We start from the raw sequence: 19,332 nt of genomic DNA, 5'->3' as shown, positions 1-19,332 counted from the left end.
ATAAACATAATTTAAAAACCTTAATCAGTAAGATAAGGTCTTTCAGTTAATTAGTGGTAGAGCTATGATACAAACCTCGGACCTCCAGATTATATAATAAGCAATCTTCATTGCTCTTTCAAGGTCATGATCAGCAGGACAGTGAGGAAGAAATGATCATATTCACCTTTCTTTAATTCATGACTAAATTCATGGCTAAATAATTCTGATACATATACACCTACCTGGATTCTCCTTCATCTTCTACATGTTCACAGTGGACAGAGTTGAGAGCACTGACCCTCTTATAATCCTGAGGGGTCAGATATAAGTATTTGTATCCCTGTGAAGTACAAATAGTTTTTAACTCATTATTTGCCATCATCACATAACCAGAGGACATAGCAAAGCATGCATAACACAGCTTGTTCCAAAGCTAGCTTTAAATTGTCACATCACTCTAACAGAATACTAGCATAGACAGTTCTCCTTTGAAAGATGGAGGTGCCTATTTCTCTAGTCACTGACTGTCTTTGAATTAAGCTATCTTGTAGCTACAACTGCGAATATATTCCAACCATTTCATTTTCATCAGGTTTTTAAAGGGTAATTTCTGATATTTTGTGCCACCTCTATTAATGATATCAACACAAAATTAAAGAAATGTGTGGAATAGTATTATTTGCTTTTTCAAATCCAATGGGGTTTTCTGGGTGGTTCAGTCAGTTGAGTGTCCAGCTCTTGATTTCAGCTAAGGTTATGATCTCACAGTTCATGGGATCAAGCCCTACGTTGGGCTCTGTGCTGAGTGCAGAGCTTGCTTGGGATTCTCTGTCTCTCCCTCTCTCTCTATCCCTCCCCGACTCATGTGCATGTGTGCATGCTCTCTCAAAAAATAAATAAACAGATTTAAAAAAAAAGAAAGTAAATGGTAAGAGATAATTGAGAGGATCACAAAAATGGGAAGGCAATATTAAAACCAGAATTCTATACGGTGATAATCATCATATACAGTGATAATCATCAATGAATACTGAATTCATGCCTTTTGCATTTTTATTATTTTTTATTAAGAAAATTTTTAATGCTTGTTTATTTTTGAGAGAGAGAGAGACACACACAGAATTTGAGGCAGGCTCCAAGCTCCGAGCTGTTGGCACAGAGCCCAAGGCAGGACTCGAACTCAAGAACCATGAGATTATGACCTGAGCCAAAGCCGTATACTTAACTGACTGAGCCACTCAGGTGCCCCTGCCTTTTGCATTTTTAAATAAACAACTTATAATTCCCATTTACATTTAAAAATTTATACTAGCTTTTTGTAATTATTTTTACAAATACACACACATGCTCACAAAATAGAGTTACAGGATACATGTGTTTAACTTAAAGGAATTAGTCATTCAGGCAAAAAAAAAAAAGGTAAACAGAGGAAGATGTTTTGTTTTTTTTTTTTTAATTTTTTTTTCAACGTTTATTTATTTTTGGGACAGAGAGAGACAGAGCATGAACGGGGGAGGGGCAGAGAGAGAGGGAGACACAGAATCGGAAACAGGCTCCAGGCTCTGAGCCATCAGCCCAGAGCCTGACGCGGGGCTGGAACTCACGGACTGCGAGATCGTGACCTGGCTGAAGTCGGCGCTTAACCGACCACGCCACCCAGGCGCCCCGAGGAAGATGTTTTAAATACTGTGAGAAATTATGCCACCACTTAACTCAATGAATTTGTCCCACAGTGAGCACAACCTGGAAGACATGAATCTGTCACTGAATTTGTATGACTTATGACAAGAACCTTGTAGTGTGGAGGGTCCTTAGTATGCCAGTCAGCATGTATTTATTGAGTGCCTCTTATGTGAAAGGTACTGTTTTAGGCACTGGAAAAACAGGAATGAACAAAACAGACAAAATTTCCTGGCCTTATGGAACTTATACTCTAGCGAGAGAGACAGAAATAAATAAACATATAATGTTAATGAGAATACTGTTTAAGTAAAAAAAACAGAGTCGAGAGGGAGACAGAGCGTTGTGAGATGTGAACTTGTAGAAAGAAAAGCCCAGGGAAGTCTTCCTTGAAAGTGGCTTCACTGAAGAGTGGAGGAAATGAGACATGAGGATATGGGGGCGCTGGGAGAGGAAATATTCGAAGCAGAAGGAACTGCAGGTGCAGAAGTGCAGGGACATGAGTGTGCCTCAGAAATATTTAAGGAGGTCGTTGAAGCCAGTGTGGAGTGAGACTGTCTGAAAGAAATGAGGGCAGGGTGGTATTGGAAGACCAATTTATATAGGGTCTTGGGTTAAAATTCACACAATACTGTGTTTTTTTTTTGTTTTTTGTTTTTTTTTTAAGTAATCTCTACAACCAAACATGGGGCTTGAACTCACAACCCTGAGATCAAGAGTTGAGTGCTTCATCAACTAAGCCAGCCAAACACCCCAAAACTGGCCATTTTAAAGGGTTTTTAGTATATCCTGATGTTGTGCAACCATTACCACTCTCTGATTCCAGGCCATTTCTATCACCCCAAAAAGAAACACTGTACCTGTGAGTAGTCATCAATGATTTCCATACACTTTTAATAGGAATTTTATTTAAGTATAATTTACGTGCAATAAAATTCTTTGATTTTATGTACTGCAGTTTGGTGAGTTTTGACAAATGTATACACTTGTGTAATCACCACCACAATCAAAATATTAGAATATTTCCATTATCCTCTGAAACACTATTACATTGACAAGATGTTTTAGCAAAGAAAACTGAGAAGGAGCAGTCAGGAAGCTAAAAAGGAGACTCTGGGCCCTAGAAGCCAAGAGGACAAAGTATTTCGAGGATGAAGGAGTGACCAACTGTGTCAAATGCTGCTATGGCATCGAGTAACTGAAATGAAGACTAAGATTCATGACAGAATTTAACCATATGGAATCCATGGTGACCCTGACAAAAGCAGTACAGTGCGCCGGTGAGGGTGCAAGCCTACCTGAGGTGAGGGGAGAGTGTCTGGAGATAGCAAGAAGAGACAATGCTCTTAAGAAGCTTTGCTGTCAATAAAGGTAGTGATTGGGGGCTAAGTATTTGTAAGCTAAAGGGGTAGATTTGGTACAGGGAAAAAGTGATGATTTAAGATGGAAAGGGTAAATGTCCAAGAGGAGTGACTGGCTTTGGACAGGGGCAGGGACTGTCCATCCAGAGTACAGGGAGATGGCAGAGAATAAAGGCACAGATGCAGATACGTGAGAGCTTGTGGATGCTCTCTTCTCATTGCTTCCATTTGCTCAGTGAACTGGGGAGCAAGGTCGTTAGCTAAGGAGGAGGATGGAGCAAGAGGGTTTTGGAGTTTTAAGGAGAGAGGGGAAGATGTGAAACTGTCCATTGTTCAAGTTCATAAACTTGAATTGAAAGTAAGACCAGTCAACAGCAGTGGGTATTTTTCTCCATCAGTGTTCAGCTATGCAGGTTCATGTATGTGAGTACATGGAGAGTACTGGATTTACACAAGGTTTTTGTAAAGAGATAAAGTAAGCAGAATGAGGATGAGGAAACAGGGAAAAAAGTTGAGGGTGTAGAAAATGTGGTCATTATAATATGATTAACCTATGATTGAACTTGGAATGCAAGCTGACAGGAATGAAATTAGGATGTAAAGAGGGAGTGAAGGACAGAAGAAAGGTTGTAGGATCAACAGTTGCAGATTCTGGAGGGTTCAAAGGATTGCTGGGCTTGGTATACTACAGAAAATGAGTGGGAAAGATAGGATGAAGGGGTGGCAAAGAAAGGGATGGTTGAAATTAAGATTATGGTGAAGAAGAGGCTGAGCTGGAGTAAAAGATAGGAAGTCAAGGATCTAAGATGCTGGATTATGGAATGGATCATCTATATGGATATAGAAGTCACTAAGAATTATAACAGGGCTAGTTGTATTGGAGAATGACAATGTGCCAGCAACTAAAAGATGCAAAGAATGAGGAGTGACCAGAGTTGGGGACCACTATAATAAGTGGTGGTTTGGCACAGTCTGATGACATGAAATTCAAAGATGGGGGTTTCAGGGGAGCCTGGGTGGCTCAGCTGGTTAAGTACCTGACTCTTGATTTCGGCTTGGGTCATGATCTCATGGTTTGTGAGCACAGTAGGCTGATAGTGTGCAGCCTACTTGGGATTCTCTTCTGCTCTCTTGCTCTCTGTCAAAATAAATAAACACTAAAAAAAAAAATATATATATATGGGGGTTTTCAGAGAGAAAGAAGGGAAAAGGGTCTGAAAGTAGCAATGAGGCACAAAGAAGACACTCTTCCCCCTCTAGGTTCAGTGGTACAAGAGAAAGACAGAGATCAATCACTCTGTAAGACAGCAAGGGAAAGCAGAGTCTTTAGAGGACAGGCAGATTTCAAGTAGAGAAGAAGCTGAGGATATAAGCGCTTTAGTAAATGACCATTAAGTCATGGAAGCCACAGTGGAATAGTTTAAAGATAGGCATTTCTGGCTTAACATGTCCCATGATGCATGCGTATTTATTTCTTCTGGTGTTCAACTCAAGAAACAGCAATCTGTTTCAAAGCTGGAGAAAAAACCTGGTGAATATATTCAGACACAATTTGTCTCCAACATGGTTATAGCTCACTGTGCATGCGGACTTTTGAACTTAAACCTCTCCCTTTCCCCCACCTCTTTACACGTGTAGACACACACAACACACACACACATACACAACACGATATACTGTCTTGAAGTTTTATCTTTTCTTAGTCTGTACCTTGTAAGGATCCTCAGGATCTACCCAGGCCACGTGAAACATATGACGAATTTCCTCTGCCAGTCCAATTCGTGCTCCGCTGTTGGCTGCGACAAAGATGCGTGGGATACCCTCTGCCCTGGCAAGCTCAGAAGCTCTGAGAAACAGCAAATCCTCCTGGGGCCCAAAGGACCCAATTAGGTATGTGATGTCATTGCCAATAACAATGATATCTCGGCCTTCTGGATATTCAGGACTTTTAAGGGTCATTTTCCAAGCTACCATGCCAATCTGCAAAGGCACAGACAAACAAATAAACAGAAGCCTCTTACCTGTAGAATTTTTTTTCAGGCTCCATGAAGGTATCAGACTATACCTAGACACAGCCTCCATGTAAAGATATGCCCTGTTAAAGAGCCAAGTTTCCTGTGGGAAACTATAACAAACATTCTAGCATACCTCTCTAGGTTATGGTGAGAACAGCTGGCTTACTATGTATTTCACAGTTGTTTCAATTCCTTCTTTGGACCTGCTTAAAAAAGAAGGAAAAACCAAAGTCTAAATGCACCCAAGATACGTGTGGGAGAATGCCATGCTGCAGGGAATTACATCCAAAACTCCCTAGCTTGCTACCCTATCTACTAAGACACTAGTTCCATCTTCAGTGAGATTCTTTCTGAGAAACTTCTTACACATGAGAGGAGAGGAGAATCATCTTTCATGGACTATACAACTTCTGTGATCCTGGGTCCTCTGACTGTTCTCCAGCATTTGATAGGAATAACAGCAACATTCTTTACTGGCTAGCTTCAGGTATCCTCTGCAAGAATTCACTATAGCTCAACATTGCATCCTCGCTCTGAGCATCTCTTGCCACTTTCTCCCAGCACCACAATACCAAAGCATGCAAGGAATGATATATGTAAATCTCTACTCTCTGTTCAGTAGCATCTGACCAGCCACACAAATAAATGATATTGACTTCAAAGGCAGGGGTGACACGTCTCTTCCCAAACCCTCACAGCCCTCTCTTCTTTTAATCCCCTTCTATATGAGATCTAGTCAATCCTTCTACTTGTTTATTCGCTAGTTCCATTTCTTTTCTATTCACTCATACCCCAGTTACAGCTGCAGTTTTTCATGCCTGCCTGTCTGTTTCCCTATACCCGGATAAGTAATGTTTTCCATTCCTTTTTTCCCCCTATTTCTTTCTGTCTCCCTCCTGCCCCCCACTGCACTCTCACCCCCCCCAACTTGCTCCCAAACACAAAGCCTACCAGATGAGCATTCCTGGTCCTGCCTAATGGAGCCCAGCCACATCTGCAGCCTTGGTCCCTCATCCCCAGGCTGCTGCATATCACCTCATTGGGGAGCCGGCCATCAAGAAGGGCCATTAACAGATGTAAATAGCAGCATCCCTGGAAAGCCACATGCATCACCCAGACTCAACCGGGCCAGTGATCATAAGCTCTGAGTACACATTCCTCAATCCAATTGCACATCCACTGTAATCAGGCTGGTTGAAGCTTTCCACATAGCTATTTGTGATTCTCCACATTAAGAAATATATATATGAAACACCTACAGACAAATATAAGCTATTTAATATATCATACCATTGGCCAAATACAAATCAAAATGGATATAATACACAGAAAAAAAATCCAATCACCTTGTGAGATAAGGTATTACTCTATCTGCTCATTAAAGACACAGAAAGGAAGGAGAAACAGATCATCCAAAATACAGCATGGAGAAACTGCAAACATCAGGATAACTTTGGTCATGGTTTTTAAGAAGCTGGCTAATATATGCCTGTGTGGGGAGAAATATTTTACCTGCCTTCTCACATGGCGCTCTAACCTAACACCTCTTTTGTTTTTTAGGAAGGAAAAGCTATTTCCTCTAAATGCATTTGTAGTTAGGAAGACTGGTTTTACACCAAATTTTATGATATATTAACCTTAGCCACCTAGGCTAGAAGTAGCTTAGAAACAAGCCTTGAAGAATCTACTTCAGCATTTGCATGCTAATGCAAACATTGTGTCTGTGTGGCACTGGACAGGCAAATAATACTCTTATCTTCTGTTATTACCTGGGGACTCTAACTGTGTCACTTGGGCAGTCAGTTCAGCAATTGGCTAGGTCATTATGCTTGCAATATTGACTTCTAATTAGGTGTCAACACAGCAGCACCAAGAACACACTACTCTTTATCAATGTCTTTCCAAAGTGTGTTCCTCATCGACCACCTCCCCCCACCTTTAAAAAGTACCAATACAGAATGGAGAGCGCTAGCCCAGTCTTCATATAGTGAGATTCCCTACTAGAAGAGATTAAGTTTTGAGTAAGCATAATGAATAAACATCCAAGAAAGCATCCACTGCTCAACTTATACTGAAATTTAGATTTTTTAAAAAGTTTATTTATCTTTGGGAGAGAGAATGTGTTCATGTATGCATACATTAGGCAGGGGCAGGTGAATGAGAGAGAGAGAGAGAGAGAGAGAGAGAGAGAGAGAGAGAGAATGAATCCCAAGCGGGATCTGCGCTAACAGCTAACAGATCATGACCTGAGCCAAAATCAAGAGTTGGATCCTTAACTGACTGAGCCACCCAGGCGCCCCTGAAATTTAGATTTTATTGCTAATTCAACAATAGGGCACATAATGGAAAAGATGGGCTTCGGAGTTAAACTAACTTGGATCCGTATCCAGGCCCTATCACTTACCAATTGTATGACCTTAGAAAAATAATTTTATTGAACTTCAATGTCCCCGCATACAAAATTAACACTCCCTATGGGTTTGATGAATAAACTATTCGAAACGGTAATCTATTATATTATCTTCAACATACAAAATTTGTCCCTTTCTCTCCTCTCAATCTATCCAAATCTTACCCATTCCAAAAAGATTCATTCAAATTCCATTTCCTTAGTAAAGCTTTGCCTAGTCTAAAGCTTCTTCTCCATCTCCTACTAAGACCTTCATGTGGAGAATTCATTTGATAATTAATCATATATTGCCTAGGACCGTTTCTAGCTTGCCAGCCTAAACCATTATATCATTGCCTCCAGTGCCTAGCAGGATCCCTACACGTAATATGGGAGTAATAAATATTTGCTGGTTCCATAGTCATTTCACTTTTTAAATGATTCTTAGAAAATAGTCAACACCAAGGGCTTAGAACATCGTCCATGACTTATCTCTCTAGGGATCACAGAGTGACAGTCTTAAACATCATTCAACTCTTCTATTTTTAAATATAGGGTTTTAAAAAATATTTTTTTAATATTTATTTTTGAGAGAGAGAGAGAGAGAGAGAGAGAGAGAGAAAGAGGGGTGAAGGGGCAGAGAGAGAGGGAGACACAGAATCCGAAGCAGGCTCTAGGCTCTGAGCTGTCTGCACAGAGCCCAACATGGGGCTTGAACTCATGAACCGTGAGATCATGACCTGAGCTGAAGTCAGTCACTTAACCAACTAAGCCACCCAGGAGCCCCTTCTAATACAGTTTTTTAACGTTTATTTTTTTATTTAAAAAAAAAATTTTTTTAACGTTTATTTATTTTTGAGACAGAGAGAGACAGAGCATGAACGGGGGAGGGTCAGAGAGAGGGAGACACAGAATCTGAAACAGGCTCCAGGCTCCGAGCTGTCAGCACAGAGCCCGACGCGGGGCTCGAACTCACGGACTGTGAGATCATGACCTGAGCCGAAGCTGGCCGCTCAACCGACTGAGCCACCCAGGCGCCCCTAATGTTTATTTATTTTTGAGAAAGAGAGAGAGACAGAGTATAAACAGGGGAGGGGCAGAGAGAGAGAGGGAAACACAGAATCTGAAGCAGCCTCCAGGCTCCGAGCTGTCAGCACAGAGCTGGACACAGGGCTCAAACTCATGCACCACAAGATCATGACCTGAGCTGAAGGTGGATGCTTAACTGACTGAGCCACCCAGGAGTCCTTCTTCTACATTTTAAAAAATAACAAAAGTAACAGTTGCCATTGAGTGAACATCTATCACATGCTGTACTATACTACATATTGACAAGTACTGATAGTAAAGAGGTTAAGCTGGGGAGTGTCAGCCTACCTTGGTCCAAATCTCAGCTTTGTTCTACCTGTATAATCTTGGATCAATCAAGATTAACCTCATAAAGCCTCAATGTTTCCAATTATAAAAAGTCCTCAAATTATTAGTATTAATTCAGAAGCAGCTGTTATTATTGCCATGAGAAAACTAAGGTATAGAGAAATTAAATAACTAGTTTTATAGCTAGTATGTTTATTTTTTAAGATACCGTTCACATAATTTCCTTTACCAGAGAAATTACAGAAGTATGTTCTAGACTAGTGCCACTGCCGTTAGCAGAAACAATATAGAAAGATGAACATCAGTTATAACACAAACATAAATGTCATTGATCCCTAAATTCAATGTGGTATTCTGGAACAGAAAAAGGACATTTGTAGAAAAACTGGTGAAATCCAAAACGAAGTCTGTATTTTACTTATTAGTATCATAACAATATTAGTTCTAAGTTTTGATAATTATAGCATGGTTATACAAAGCGTCAACATTAGAAATATCAACGGTTTCAGTTAGATCTATTTTAATACACCTCTTTCAGTGGGCATAAAGATTATTTGAGCAACAGGAATAGTGTAAGATGCTAATATTAGGTATATAGGAACTCTTTGTACTATCTTTGTAACTTTTCTGTAAATCTAAAATATTTTAAGATAAACTGTTAAAAAATAAATGTCATGATAAAAACTTTCTGGGAGGGAAGCAAATTGGCTAATAAGGTCATCATCAGTGTCCTGTACAGCCTTGCAAAATGATGGCTATGAAGACTAGGTACAGCATTTTAAAATACCCATGATGTGGGGCGCCTGGTTGGCTCAGTCAGTTGAGTGTCTGATGTCGGCTCAGGTCATGATCTCATGGTTTGTTGAGTTCAAGCCCCAGGTCAGGTTTTGCGCTGACAGCATGGAGCCTGCTTTAGATTCTCTGTCTCCCTCTCTCTCTCAAAGATAAATAAACATTAAAAAAAAAAAAATACCCATGAGGTAATACTATATTTGAAGAGATAGTATAACAAAATTGTCTGTATATCATAATAATTGTGAAAGGCAAAACAGTTTTCTAGCCACTTTAAGTAAGCTATTGACCTCTATGTGCTTCAGTTTCCTCATCTGTAAAATGGGGCAATAGGACCCTATTCTATTAAGTTTGTTGTGAGGATTAAATTCATGGTAAGCCTTAGAACAGTGCTTGGCACACAGTAAGTGCATAGTAAGTATTACAATACTGCATCTAAAGGCACACTGGGGTGGAGGGGGAGAAATGAAATAAAAGAACATAGCAAAATGAGACAATAATTATTTAGAATGATGGGATGGTGCTTTTTCTTCCATTTTCCGAATCTTCCTTAATGTGTTTATAAAATTATCAATGCAATATAAGTTTAAAAGATAACTAAGACTACCAAATAGCTCTTTATTGAGTGACAGGCACATGGTAGCTTATTGTACTGTTTTTACGTTAGTGTACATTTGAGCATTTCCATAATAAAAACATTTTTTAAGGGAAAACTATCTCACCAGCCTAAGGATTTTTCATACTTTACAAAACTGATTCTAAGTTTTAGTCCTGCTACAACAGATCATATTTATATAAAGTTAGAAGGAGAGAGCTAAACACATGCAAATTAAAAATCAAGACCCACCTGGAAGGGACAATATCAAGAACTGCCTTAGTTTGTTGGGGCTATCATTTCATTTTTAAAAAAGAAATGTTCTGCAATGATGTGTCTGAATGTAAACATATATATATATAGGTTTATACAATATTAATATCTCTACCTGAGAAGTAACTGCTTCAGTGTTTTTCTGGTCTGATGGTTAAATACATATTTATACTTTTAAAGTCAATATTTGTACAATAGACAAGAACAGTGCCTATCAGCTAAATACATATTTAGGACTGTACCACATGTATTACAAACATGTACTAAAATCGAAAGCTTATATTTATACAGAGCCTTTCATCTTGAAGGGGCTAAAGAGCTTTACAAACATATGTACATAAAAGGACGCTCGCACTGATAGGCAGGCAAGGTATCAGTTCAACCACTCCCCTGTTCCTTCCAGCAGTCTGGGATACGGACACATAGTGTCAACAGATGCAGCTCTGTAACAGCTGCAAAGACATGTAACACAATAATCCACCTTGTGGTGCACAGTCACTGGAAGAGGGCTTGCAACTTGGGAAGAGCAACTGCTCTCCTTCAGCGTAGAAGCACCCCGGCCATTTCCAGCTTTGTGTTTTTAAATTATTCTCTACCAAACTCAACTAATCACTTGACAAAATTGAATTTGATACTGGAAATGGTTTCTGAATGCAAAATACTTTCTGTCTGATGATGAGAAGTAGGTTGAAAACTGCTTCCCCCTGCCCTTGTTAGATTTAGAGAGAGAGAGAGAGAGGGAGAGAGAGAAAAGGAGGGAGAGAGAGAAAGGGTCACAACATTCAGGAAAAAATGGTTCAAAATATTCTATCTAAGAATAGCTTCATCTCAGAGGATTGGGTCATTACTTCAGAAGGCAGTCATATTTTCCCCCCATTTAATTAGGACACCGTAAGTTTCTCAGTCAAATTACTTTATATAGATGCGTCTATCTATATTAATACACACAATGGAGACTTTTTATTGAAAATTCTGCAATCACTATAAAAGCATACACAAGTGTGACAATGTGATTAGGAATGTGACATTCACTGATTTCACCTATGCCCAGGTTTCCTAGTATATGAACTGAAAAATAACAACCAAAGGAAATTCCACCACTGAATCCCCTTGTTCCGGCTTCTCTCTCCCTCCAGTGCTTTCATGCAGGTGAAACCTAGTGAAAATGACATTCCAGGACTAAGGGCTAAGGAAACAACAAAAGGGCAGCAGCCTGAGAGGGTTTGCAAGTGTGGGTGGGTTTATGGTCTAAGGAGGTTCAGACTCAGGCTCCGTGGCCCTGGAAGTACACAAGCTTCCTCTCTGACCACTGACTTACCAAATAGTTTTAGGCACTTCCTGCCAATTATGTGTTCATTAATACAGCCATAAATTGTTTAAAAATATGTAATTTCAGATTATTTCTGATAATACAGGCTTCTTAGGTTTAGGGTTACCAACCTAAACTAAGGTGAGGGAAAAAGGGGAGAGGATCAAAAGAGTTACTGTGAATAAGCTGAGGATGAGCAGAAATAAATGTCTGCTTTATACAAGTTCTAAGGAAGAAAATATTTCCTTGGTCACTGTCTGATTCTGGAATAAACACACGCAAGTGAGGGAGGAGGGAACGGGGAGGAGAAAGCAAGCAGAAGAGAACAGTCTTATTTAACTGTTTTTATGTGGGTAAAATGATTTGTGCCACAGTATTTCCATAAGAAGTGGGACCATTATTTTCCTGTAGAAACACATTTGGTTTGAAAAGTATCACTGGACAGGATGTGAAAATCAAACTGAATGAATTATTCACAACCCCCGATCAGAGGTGATCATTATTTCTGATGCTCCAAACAGTGATTAGAATTCTGCCCTGAGATGTCATTTTCTCGCTGAGTAACACCAGCGACACAGAAAGGCATTATCTATCTATCCATACATGTATTTTTTTCTCCTGGGAGGACCTTGGTTTAATGTTACTATAACAGATACTAAAAACATGACAATATTAACATTTATTCCGATGGTGCCCATAAATGCCATTAGTCTGACACAAAGTGTCAACACTAATCATGACCCAAAATTAACACCAAAATTGACATCAACATTAATTGTACTATCAGTGTGAATAGAATGTGCAATTGTACACACGCGTGCACACACACAGATACTTCCCAAAGCTGCAGTTACTACAAAATAAAATACTAATATTAAGCTCAACCAATAAATTTGAAGGGAAAGCGAAGGGGCAAAACAGGACAGGACTGTGTTTTTAAGAATGTAAGAAGCATCCATCAACCGTAGCTATCTATGCTGTGGGAGGCAGGTAAAGTATATCTTTGCCATGGTTGCCTTTCTTCTATCTCCTCACTTTGAGTTCAGCTGTAACAATATTTTTCTATGTAGACTTAAATAGAGGTGAGACTGTGGCTTTAACATTAAAGCTTTATTTTCCATGCTAAAAGTCTAATAGTTGAAATCTCCTGGCAAAGCCTCCTGTAGCTATTGTGTTACTATTGCTAATGCCCCAGGAAGATGACCATTCTGCAAGGCCCTGGAGCAGCAATACAAAGAATTCTCGAGCGTTCGAGCTGAAACGGACCTAAGCATTATCTGCATTGTGGAGATGAGAAAATGAAGGCCCAGTGAGAAAGAATCTGAACTTGAGTTCCTTTACAGATGCATAATAAAATGTCACCTCCCCCCCTTTTATGTCTTGTATGAAATGTTACATCTTCACTTTTAGTTAGATACTATAAAAAAATAATGACAACATTCACTCATGTTAGAATTTCATGAAAAAAATGTACTTGATGAAATAGTAGAAAAATACTGTATAGGTGTTAAAATGTGCCTTTTTAAACCACAAGGCGATACAATGTTTGACATAATTTGTGCCATTCAGAAAAACCATGCTGAAAAAAAGTCAATGCCTTTCCATATTGTATTATCTGCTGGATATCATATTCTGTTGCCTAGTGTTATATGATCACATAAAAGAGCTGAAAATAATTTTCTTAACAGCTGAAAAACTCTCTTTTTCATGCTTGGATAATTCAAAAATGGCTGAACAAACTTACCTCACCCTTTCCAAAAAGCGATAAAAGAGTAAGAAAAAAAACATTTTTAGAGCAAAAAAATTTCATCCCAGAGGTAATTTTTTGAAAAATATTACTGAAGACTAGAAATAATAATTTCTAATTGAACAGGGGAATTATCTCCCTGCAATATTTATAAACATGAAACCACAGTAATTTTATGCATATACACACACAATGCTTTTAGTAAACATACCAGTTTAAAAAAAAAAAAAAACATGCAAAAGAGCACATACAAGCCAGTGGTATTTGAGAAATGGGGCACAGGAGTAATTGGATGATATGGAAATTAACCAAGTTGGCCTACTGCAGTTCAAGAAGCTTTGCCCATTAATCACACAAACGAATGTTGAACTCTGATGCTCCGTGCTACACCTCATCCTAGGGTGTCATCTGTTGCTGTCCTGATGTTCGCTATTGCCTTTAGTTGGAGCTGTACAGTTTCTTGACATAGGGTACTATATCACATCCTTTTTCAGCAAAATCTTGAAACTTAAGGAGTATAAAAATGCTGGCGAGTATATCCTTTTGTTTAAAGGCTATCTTATCTTTAGGACTGACTTCTGAAGGGGACTGAGGAGCCCTCCACAAGTTCTGCTTTGGTCGGCTAATGGATGCATTAGGATTTTCAGTCAAGCTCACTGGGCTTTGGTTTGCTAATAATGAAATGAGTCAAACGAACTAATCCACCTGTTGAAAAATCTCCAATACCAATAACAGCCATTCAGAAGGAATTCTAAGAAAAGTATATGCAAAGTAAACAGGTGACAGGTATTAAGGAAGGCACTTGTAATGAGCACTGTGTGTTGTATGTAAGTGATGAATCACTAAATATTACATCTGAAACTAATATTACACTATATGTTAACTGGAATTTAAATAAAAATTAAAAAAAAAAAGAGAAAAGTATATGCATCCCAAAAGAATCGTGTTAAAATTCATTAAAAGTAATTCTGTGGCAGGAAGACCTATCTTTCAAAATTAGCCTCAATATTTTTCTAAGAGGGGCTCAACTTTGGTTCTGAGGATCATTTTAGACAAAGACTCGTAATCAAACATGCTCACTCAGAGGATAAAAGAAAAGTGCATAGTAATTTTAAATAAAACTATCTTAATCACATATTTCATAACATGTCTTTTTCTATACTTGAAATTCCTACCTTGTTAGGCCTAAAAAGATTCAAAATTGGGGCTTGGGGAAGCTGTTGATGAAAAACAAGATAAGCGCAAATTATGAATGTTTGTATGTAATCAGTGGTGTGTGATACTTTTCTGCTGAGGATCTCAAAGCACTTATTACAAACACTTCCCCATCTTCAGGGATAGATTGATGGCAAGGACCATTAGTCTCTTTTTATAACCTGAACAATCAGTGCACAGACCATGGTCCTGTTTTTCAGATCTGCCTCCTTCAGGTCTATTTCAAAGCTCACCTTTAGCATACTACAATACAAATATGCCTCTTTTCCAACACGTATCTTAAAGATTGACATGGACTCAATTTCCACACCCAGCATGAAAAGGTAAACTGATATCAAAAGAATGAAATAAAAGCACAGTAAAATACATCCAAATTAGCCTCACATTCATGGAGCTATTCTGAGATTAAATTGAGTAAAGCAATATACAAAAGTCTAATGTTAAACCAGAAACATATTTGGCTTCTATATGCATGAGCTCAAGTCCATAAACATACACAAACTCTCTCCAGTCAGAGTTTCAAAGCATAATAGCTTCCACTAGAATCTGAGTCCAGGATAACACAAGGAATTCCTTTGAGAGAATAGAAAATGTCAACCAAGTAAATTCAGACAGAGGGTTATGGTGGTTTTTCTAAAATAAGAGGTCCTTTGGGCTAAGAGGGTTAGCCTAAGAATTGTCAAAATGGATCTACTAATTAATTTCTTCTAATACTTCAGGCTTCTATAAGCTTACCAACTTCCTTTCCTTACCAATCCCCAATTTTTGTTTGTTTCTATATTCAAATTAGAGATTTCAAAGGATTATAGCAACATATAAGTGAGGAGGAGTGTCAAAATGAGAAGATTTGTTTAAGCCAGTCAGTAGATGCAAGGATATTTGATATATCGCTCTCCATAATTTTTTCTAAGTTTGAAGTATTTTATATTAAAAAATTACAGACACTTATACCTTGGTGAAACCAGACATCAACACACTGCCAACAATTAAATGTTGGCAAGGCTGAGCAGTTCTAGGACTGAATTCCTAATTCCCACCATCCCTACCCTTTCACCTCAAGAACATAAAAGATACCAGTCATGATGGCAACCAGTCTTTAAACTTTAATTTCCACTATTTTTTTCCTCCTCAATCATCCTCTTCCTAAACAGATGTTTCTTGTAAAAAATGTGTAGGGCAAGGATGTGATAAGGTTCAACAGATCTCCGCCCAAAGAGTTAAAAATGCAATTGCATACTGGAGGAACACCAGGCAAAGCCTACCACACCAACTGAAGAAAAACGAGGAAGGATACCACTGGATCTGTCTCACCAAACGGGCAATTCAGAGGCTTGTCTGAATGCCAAGCTGCTGAGAAGGAAAAACCCTGACACCTAGTGCCCATCTGAAGAAATGAAGCCTTGGAGCGACTGCAATTCTTAAAAGAGTGGTAGTGAGTGTGCATGTGAAGGCAGTCATCAAATTGCATTCAATTTGGAATATGCTTATCTCCCAGAAAAATTTTAAGGAAAAAATTTAATACCACACAAGAATTCCAGTCTTTAGTTGCTGATCCTTTGTGGAATACACACCCTGTACCTGATTATTATAGCTGCTTCTAAAGAGAATCTTCCTCTTATCTCAGTTTTCCATTATGACAGGAGAGATGTGGGGAAGGGTTTTGCATGGTTAAAAATCCCATGTGCTGACAGAGAGAGGAAAACAGGGTCCTACTTTCTGTCCACACTAAAAGTGCTATGAAAGTTGCTTGCCTATCATATCTTTCATCGCTGCCCAGTTTAGACATTCATGATTTATTTCACGGAGTTAAAGGAAATATGATAAAAGAATGCTAATAACATGTCAGAACAAGTAAGAATGTAGTCTCAAGAAGGCTACGGTTTTCTTTGTCCTATACCAAGCAAAGTTAAGCTGTTCTCTGTCAAGTCCGTTACCGCCCTTGGCTTGATCTTAGCCTGAGCCTTTTAATAACAGGATTTAGCGTGAAAAGTAGCTGCAGTGGATTGTGAACTGTTACTCAAAATGTTCCCACCTGCAATTACAGCTTCCACCAAATGATCAAAACAGGTTAGCAAACTGGCAGGAAAATGAAAACAATTCCTCCAAAATTGAGAAGCAGTAAAAGTAGAACTGTGAGTTGGCTGCACTTCCTCTGATTCCAGGCTCAGCAGCACACCATTCATCTAGCTGTGTATTTACATACACTGCCCATCACTGTAGCTTCATAGCAGCTAGAATTGAAATAAGTTTAGTCTATGTTGCAATCACATTTTCCACAATTTTCATCTTTACTCAAAACTATTAAAAAAATCCTAGGCAACTCATCTTTGGAACTATTTGCAAGTAACATAGTTCACAGATTTGGTCTACATCTCTTTTAATCCTACTCTAAATTCATACTAAATGCAATGCCATTCAAATCTGACAATGAGAAAAATGTGTTCTCCTACACTTCCATCATGAATAAGGTGGCATTCCTTCAGTTACATCTTTCTTGATGGAGAAGGGACAACTAGGAAAATAGAAAGGAGAAAGTGGCTAACACCACATCAGAAAATCTCTCTTTCTCCTGCTTTTAACGTGGGGACAGTGTTCAAAATGCAGGTCACATCTCTGCTGAAACAGCCAATATTCTTTCTCAAATGGCAAACAAGTTACCTAAAACTAAATGGAACTGAATTGTTCCAAGTCCTGGTCCCATCACCATTTTACCTATTTACTGTCCTGGAAAAAAAACAGGGAAGAAAGCCTGGCCACCCATATAGCCGATGCTCTGGTAAGTACAGGTTTTCTGCCTTTGATTATGGGGAAAAGGGGAAAAGCATCTCGATTCATGGGGAAACTCTGCAGGAATCTCTTGTTTTACCTTTATTCTTTATATCCATGTGCTAGCTTTTAAACCCAGAAACTCCAATCACCCACAATGATGACCTGGTAGAGCCGTCACCTTTGGAGAACACCACATTATGATGATTTAATGTCTATGTAGCATCAATACATTTACATCAAGCCTTGGCTCTCAGAACATTAACAGGTCAATTTTTTATTCCTTTTTTAATAAAACGATTTCTCAAGGCTCTGTTCAGATGCCCATTCTCTTTGGGACAGGACAGATTTGCTCCAAATCTCATCAGCATGAGCTCTTCTCGTTCCCTTCACATCACTCTTGGGGTAATGCATAGAGTGCCAGGCTCATGACAAACTTGTCTCTTTTGCCAAAGAAAATTAAACTGCGATAGCTGAAAGTCAACTTGCTCTGATAAAACTGGGCTCAGCATGAGGAAATACATCCCACTGATGCCTCGTCATCTCTTAGGCACAGCTGCCCCCCAGAATTCTGACTGCTGAAACTCCATCTTCAGATTGGTCGGTTTCTCAGTGAACGCACACCATTGTATGCTCAAGCTATTGGTAACAGAGTTTGATACTTATACCCCAATCCCATTCCTGTTGTGCAATACCCTATAATCTCGCTACAGCCATGGACTGACTTCACCAACCATCCCAGGCATTAGTCACTAACTGCTCACAAAAGAACATTGGTCTCACTTCTCCTGAGCTCAAAGACTCAGAAACAGCAAGCTAACAACTCAGCCTCAATCCCGGTCAATCATTTGAAGAAAAAGAAAAGAGAACAAAGAAAATAGGCAACCCTTTAAGGAGGATAAAAGGTAGAACAAGAAAGTGACAACTGACAAAAACAGAAATAAAAAATTTAAATACAATTAGATTTCTCAATTTCAAGGTTATTAAAGCACTGGGCAAAGGGAAACATATGGTCCCCATCCCGACTCTACTGCTTGTAACTACAGTACTATGTGGCTGTTTAAGACATCCCTTTTCCACCCAGGTTTGGTGAGTCTTAAAGGGGTTAAAAAAAACCTTTAATTTTTTTTTTTTTTTATTCGTGTGTGTGTGTGTGTGTGTGTGTGTGTGTGTGTGTGTGTGTGGTCTTTGGGTACAGAGTCCCGTATAATAAGACTATTTGTATTCATACTGGCAGAGTAAACACTACATGTTCATGCCCAGGCAGCTCTGTGCTTGTAATTTCAGCAAGAACAGAGCTCTGTCCCTCTGGGACTTCACTATTCCCCCAGTCTCCATTCGCTCAAACACAGAATGAGAGCAGAGAGAAAGCAGGAGAGAAAGATCATGGCAAGAGGTTTCACACAGCAGTGCAGCTAGCTTTCATGTGGCCCAAAATCTCATTTTTTAATTACATTAGTTAAAACCATTTTTCTCTCAGCCCCATGTTCACAAGGGTGCCTTCCATTCCTAAAGACTACACTGTTGAATGAAACAGAATTTAGGTCTAGCACAATGAAGCTTTTCTTTGCTGTTGAGGGGCTCACTATGTAGATGTCACACTGTGGCACAAGCCGCTGCTTCAACCTGGTGTGTTAACGAGTACATATCTATTCTTGTGAAAATTCTATGCATCTTCTCTTCCTCGCCTCTTGCCTTTGCTATTTGTTGAGGCATTAGATTAGAAGAACTGTAAGTCTGATACTCTCCACCTGGTCCAATGCCTGCATCCATCTTAATACCAATTCATCTACTTTTGGCATCCACTGGTGTACTTACTGAAACAGCATAC

General features: G+C 39.0%; 1 protein-coding gene across 13 annotated transcripts in view; it reads right to left on the bottom strand.

The window, feature by feature from the left end:
- The window catches only part of ACACA (acetyl-CoA carboxylase alpha), a 281,044-nt gene that overhangs the window by 74,849 nt on the left and 186,863 nt on the right, over positions 1-19,332 (bottom strand). For all 13 annotated transcript variants that reach the window (XM_047831855.1, XM_047831859.1, XM_047831864.1 and 10 more), the window contains 2 exons: positions 4,734-5,003; positions 225-322 (listed from right to left, as the gene is read on the bottom strand). In XM_047831855.1, the coding sequence (XP_047687811.1) occupies positions 225-322; positions 4,734-5,003 (368 nt within the window). The remainder of the gene's footprint in view (positions 1-224; positions 323-4,733; positions 5,004-19,332) is intronic.

This window comes from Prionailurus viverrinus, chromosome E1 (genome assembly GCF_022837055.1).
Source record: "Prionailurus viverrinus isolate Anna chromosome E1, UM_Priviv_1.0, whole genome shotgun sequence".
Classification (NCBI taxonomy): domain Eukaryota; kingdom Metazoa; phylum Chordata; class Mammalia; order Carnivora; family Felidae; genus Prionailurus; species Prionailurus viverrinus.
The sequence above is the reverse complement of the archived record's forward strand: the minus strand, read 5'-3'. Positions and strand labels throughout refer to the sequence as shown.